The 6,181-nt window shown below is 36.0% G+C and overlaps 1 protein-coding gene and 1 pseudogene across 1 annotated transcript; one reads left to right on the top strand and one right to left on the bottom strand.

Annotated features, from left to right (window-relative positions):
• The first annotated feature begins 301 nt into the window (after window positions 1-301).
• Window positions 302-1,046, top strand: LOC120184646 (annotated as a pseudogene).
• Window positions 1,047-1,304: 258 nt separating this feature from the next.
• LOC120184580 (probable polygalacturonase) lies at window positions 1,305-4,714 on the bottom strand. Its single transcript, XM_039189005.1, has 5 exons — window positions 4,369-4,714; window positions 3,829-3,949; window positions 2,914-3,088; window positions 2,427-2,497; window positions 1,305-2,307 (listed from the first exon to the last, which is right to left on the bottom strand). Exons 1-5 carry the CDS (start codon window positions 4,663-4,665, stop codon window positions 1,679-1,681), a joined length of 1,293 nt encoding a protein of 430 aa, XP_039044936.1. The 5' UTR covers window positions 4,666-4,714; the 3' UTR covers window positions 1,305-1,678.
• Between the last annotated feature and the right edge of the window lie 1,467 nt (window positions 4,715-6,181).

The following is a 6,181-nucleotide window of genomic DNA, read 5'->3' as shown; positions in this document are numbered from 1 at the left end:
TCAATCTGCCTGAGAATAGAAAGCACCGCAAAATTTAGATTCCAAAGTGGAAATTAAAGGTTGGCTTGCCACATACTTTAAATGGAACCAAATAAACCATGAAGAGTGAACTTTGCCAATAAAAGGCAATCTCACCATATCCACATTCCATCACAATCAATCACAATCATTAATCCAAATCATAGTACATCACTCCTTTTCAAATATCCCCAATCACAAATCCTATTATTATACTCAATTACTTCATAAAAACAAAAATAAAATAATAAAGAAAAGTAAGGTTTATTTTCTGTAGTAAGCAATGGCAGCCATGAACTCCAGCGTTTTAGCCTGCAATCTTGAGCGGTGAATCATCTGGTCTTAGTGCCAAGGCACCATCAGTTGCTTCCACGGTCGTGCCTGGTGGTCACAGGTCGCGTGTGATCAGAGCTCAACAGACTAAAGACACCAAAGAATCAGGTGGCAGTGAAGGAAGAAGAGCTACTATGCGGTATTTGGCAGCTACCCTTTTCACCACAGCCGCCGCTTCTTCCGCAAATGCCAGTGTCATCGATTATTAAATCGAAAAGAGCAAAGCTAACAAGGTATGTTTGCTATGAAAATTGAAAAGATAGTGGAAACATGGTTGGGGGGTTTCTTCAGGTTTCAAAATAGATTAAGCTGGGGAAGCGCAGGAATTGAATGACAAGAAGAGGTTAGCCACAACTGGAGCAAACTTTGCGAGAGCATACGCTGTTGAATTAGGCAGCTGCAAGTTCCCTGAGGACTTTACTGGGTACCAAGATCTTGCAAAACTAAAGGTTCCAACTTTCGTTCTCTTGTTTCTTCAACAAGTTTATTAGGTTGATGATGAGATTAAATTAGGTTGAGAATTTCGTTTGTTGGTTGCAGAAAGTACAAATACAAGTGCGGTTCCAATGTTTTCTGGAAATGGTGAAGAGATCCCAAATGTAATTTTCACTTAAAAACCTTCCACTCTACCTCAATCATGTACCTAATTTTCTCATTTTTCCTTGTATTGTTATGCTCTTATTTCGTAAAACACCCGGAAATTAATCTGGATTATTAGTGCTGTAAATGAATCTAGTAGAACTCTAGTATTGTTGAACTCCACTCGAAATGTTTAAAATTGAGCTTGATTCGCAAACTCGCGAATTTAAAATTGTCAAGTTTGACTCGAACTCGAAATAAAAAATTAAAACTCAAACTCTAGTTTAAAAAAACGACATTCTCGAACTAGCTTATTTTTGCAGAATCTATGCATCAAAATTTTAAAAATGCAAATATCAAATCTATGTATATTAAAATATCAATAAATAATATATACCACCATACACATGAGATACATTTTGTTACACGTGTGAAAAAAATATAAATCAACACTTAACATCACACTGTAATACAGTCAAAACCAGAAAAAAAACTGTCAACCCAAGCAACCCAACTGCTCAATGAATGATATGTATTTTGACAAAAATGCAGTATGCATGAATCTCATATCTAATCTCACAAAATTGGACCATCTCCTCCATCCAGACCATAATTTCATGAGCAACTCAAACCCTTGTCATTTTTATCATATGGTTCACCTTTATGGTCTGATTTGTTCGAAGTGTCTGTGTCCATGGGTGAAAATTCCATATGCACTCGGGAAGGAACTCACCTTGAAACTTTGAGCCTATGAGCAACATGCTGAGGAGCCATTGTTCTGCAAGTGGGGACATGGCAATGGGAACACTGAATCTGCACAACCGGAAACAAACTCACAGTGCCATGCTGCAGTTGGGGAAAGTCCAAGTAAGGTAAGGTTCTTGAAGCATAACCCTTCAAATGATGCATCGTGAATACCAGCCAGTACCGGAGCCTTTGTTGAATTCAAACTAAAAATGTTACTAATGAAAATCCCCTTTATTTTAGGCATGGCCTTAGGATCCCATCCGTCGTCTGGGTGATCATTGGAGCCTCTACTGAGCCTAATAGGAATTTTGACTCGTTCCATAGTTATATTTCTTATGGTGATATTCGCAATGTATCCCCCTCTTCCCTTGTCAGTCTTTATACGGACCCCAGCTGCCGAATTCCAAACGTGCATATCTTCGATAGTTACATTAAAAATCCCTCCAGACATCTCACTCCCAATACCAACACCTGAACAAGTTGGTGTAGTGCCTGAGATTCTCCTCACTTTTATGTTTGAGCTTGGTCGTGCCATTCTGATGCCATATTGGTCCCATCCACTTTTCACTGCTACAAGATCATCTCCACTCTCGATATAGCAGTCTTCAATGCATACATTGGTACTTGAGTCTGCACACAGTTCGATGAGGATGTCGGAAAAGATGTCTCTATTATGAGATTTAGGTTGTTCATATTAGATGCAATACTGTATAAGGCACACACGAAGACGGTGAATGAGATTGACATACCTGGGTCTATTCCATCAGTATTTGGGGCATTCAGTGGAGCCAATATTTTCATGCCCTTAACAACTACATTGCTGAAAGAAAAAGTAGAAAAACTAACGATTAGTTACTTTCTTATAATTGTAATATTCGAGAAAACTGTGAGAAGTAACATCTGGATACATAACAGAATCTCTCAGTTCTTTTCGTTGTCTTACAAGTAATTCTGGGGTGTAAGTGTCTAAATGAGAGAAGGTGCATAGTTGGGAAATCTTAAGATATTAATATTCACTCTCTTAAAACTGATTTTGCAGCCAAAATTATTTTTTCCGGCTTTGCAAACACTATCAAGTGCCAGGGGATGCATCTCACCTTCACATTGGATCAAAAGAGGTTGACACTTTTACCTTAATAAAATTAAATATTCAAGCTCAAAAAAATAAAAGCATACAAAATAAATGGATAAATAAATGAAACTAGATGAACTACTACAAATTAAGATATGTCATACCTGCAGTAAATAGGATGAATGGTCCAAAACGGCGAATTCTGGAAGGTTAAGTTAGAGATAAGAATGTTGTGAGAGTTCATTAGCTCTACAAGGTGGCCTCTCGTGTGGTTTAGTGTTCTGTTCCACCACAATTCCCACCACATTCGACCTTGACCATCAATTGTCCCATTATTCCCTACAGCATTAGAACAACTCATCACACATAATTAATAAAACCTACACATCAGGTACAAGTTTCATGGTAGAAGTTGTCGTAGTAATGGTAAATTTTCTAAATAAGGTAAATGACGTCACTAGTCTAGTAGAAATAAGCGCCAATTTGCTTTTCAATATAAGGCACAAGCCTGCAAATCAAAAGGATTTAACTTTTTTACCAATATGTGCCTGATTAGTTCAATCCAACTAGGGCATACCAAAAAAAAAAAGGAGTCCTATGGTGGCTTCCATTGAAATTACCATCCATTAACAATTTATTAGCTGCTTAAGATCCCTCTGAATATTTATTGAACATTCAGAATAAGGAGATGATGTTTCTATCGGTGATCAGCTAAACGGAATTAATAATTCTTTTTCTTCAAATGAATGCGAATGCAATATGTAAATCCATAATACCATTCTGGGGTAGCTTTAGCTAATTCAAATACAATAAAGAATAACATACACATCAGGAAATAAATGTAATGCTACTTCACTCTCCATATAAAATGATATCAAGGTAAACCTTGTGCTTTTATGTATCCTGGACATGAAGAACAACTAAAAGAGCACTCAGGGGAGTCCATTTACACTGGAGAACTAAAACAAAGGGGGTCCATATTTGGTTTTACGGGCAATGAGAACATCTTGATATCATTTATGTAAAAAACAACTCTTCTTTCCTTTTCATGTTATCACGAGAAATCAAAATAAAATTACCTGTAATGACAACATTGGTAAGACCATTTCCATGAATAAGGCTTATGTGTCTTCCTCCCAATCTCTCTCTCCCTCTACCATAAGAAGGCAATGGCTCTACAATAGGCCATTCCTCAGGGTCCTATCATTCATAAACACAAAATTAAAAATCCGTAGTTTTAGCAACAAATTTAAATAAATGATAAACAACTACACTAAAACATTTCCTCTTTTTCAAGATTTATAATAAATGTAGACCAGAACTGTGATAAACCATAATCGACCTCCATTGCACTTATATCTTAGGCACAAAGTTGATAAACAAATTAATGGAATGACAGATATAAATTAAAATGTCCAACTATATGTCTATTTCATTAAACAAGCTGTTGGGGAGTGATAAACAAGTTTCTAACTCAACCAACTTGATTCAATGAACCCAAAACAAATGCATAACCTAATTTGATCAACACATTCATGGCATTCTCTTTTCCTCAATAGAATCAACGAAGCCTACAAGAGAAAACATCTCAATTTTTTTTGAATAGTCAGGAATATTACAAGGTAATATCTAGACGTTTTGCCATCGCCAACTCCCCCGAAGTCCTTCAACGACATAACGTGTTTCCTGATCGGAAACTCCCCGAAAAACGCGGCGCAACTTCCGGGATCAAAACTGGATTCGAAGTGGGGTCCGGATGATCCAGAAACGGGAAAGAACGGAAACGGAAGAATAGATTTTGGAAAGATTTGAAGAGAGAAGATTGATATGACTGTAAAGAGTAGAACAAGGAAAGCCCATGAAGGCTTTGTGAAGTAAACCATTATTGCACCATAATTTGGCTTCTCAGATTCCATTTTTTTTCGATTGCTGTAAACTGAAAGAATTAAAGGTAAAAATTTCCAAAAAAAATTGAGATTCAAAATAGAATCGAAGATTTAAAATGAAAAAAAATGTTTGTTCTAACGAGATAGAGGAATAAAACAGTGGGCTGTCCTGTGTTATTCTGCATACACGTTAGGAAGGATGATGAAGAGGGAGAAGGGCGGTGTCTGAGGGCGTATTATAGCAACGCGGCTTAATCTATGAAAGTATTTTTCAAATGTAAAAGCGTAAACTACCTATTTGGTCAGCTATATATTACGTAGTTTATGTTTGATCACCCATTATTAAAATTTTAACGGTAAATTTGACGTGTTATTATAAGATAATATCATATCAATATCTAAAAGAATTTAAAAATATCACATCAAAATCACTATTAATTTTTAACTACATTTGATTAAAACAGAACTGAAACATAATATTAGATATGATTTGTTAAATGACCAAAACAGAAATTAAGTAATAAGTAAGTGACCAAACAGGTAGTTTACCCAATATAAAATTTAGTTTCGTGATCCGATTTGTACGGGTACAAGAGTTGTAGCCAAAGAGAAAACCAGAAGAAACAATCCCACCAATGGTTAGCTGCCACATGTAAAATTTAAAGTGTAATACTGGTGAAACGCGTGTCTTTTTGAACAAGGGCCTGTCTCATGCCGCTCCTCACGGGGTCTTCCAAAGTTGTTTCAACTGTTTTTTATGTAATTAAAAAATATTTAAAGAGGTTTTGCTGTGTGTTTGCGGGTGCATATAGAGGGTTTTACTTATGAATTTTTGGAGCAATCATGATCGTATACGTGTGGCAAAAATGTACTCTAATCCATTGCCTCACTGTTAATACTCCATAATTAGACTATCTTTTTGACCAGATTTTTTTTTAGTAGTTAACATCGATGAAATCATTAGGAAAGCTGCAAACTTAAAAATAGATTGTAAATACGCAAACCATTGCTTAAAGAAATTATTGTCGTTTTAAAGGTTATCAGTTCGAGTATAAATGATTACATATCAAATGATTAAAAATATTTAGAATAAATATTATTATTTTTAGATAATTCCATATTCATTACCTAAGAAAGCAGGAAACATGCTACAAGAAACCAGTTTACTACGTAAACAACAAGTTAACGACTACTATACAAGCAGGAAACATGCTACAAGAAACCAGCTTACCACATAAACAACAAGTTAACGGCTACTATACAACCAACAACCAATGAAACAAGAGAACAAAGAATACCCTAATTCACGAGATACCCCAACTTACACAAAGGGTAGCATTTCTCGAGTCAACTCTGTTGATAGTCCAGCCATTCAATCGAATCCGGATGGTTTCTCTAATATCATCCAGCACATCATCCACCAGCCTAGGATTTCCCCCAAACAGTCTACTATTTTTCTCCTTCCAAATGCCATACACATAACTAGCCAAAGGGAGCTTAAACACTCTCACAATGAGAGACTTACCTTTGAAAAAATGGATAACCC

The sequence above is a fragment of the Hibiscus syriacus genome, unplaced genomic scaffold, assembly GCF_006381635.1.
Source record: "Hibiscus syriacus cultivar Baekdansim isolate YM2019G1 unplaced genomic scaffold, ASM638163v2 tig00112925_pilon, whole genome shotgun sequence".
Lineage (NCBI taxonomy): Eukaryota > Viridiplantae > Streptophyta > Magnoliopsida > Malvales > Malvaceae > Hibiscus > Hibiscus syriacus.
The sequence above is the reverse complement of the archived record's forward strand: the minus strand, read 5'-3'. Positions and strand labels throughout refer to the sequence as shown.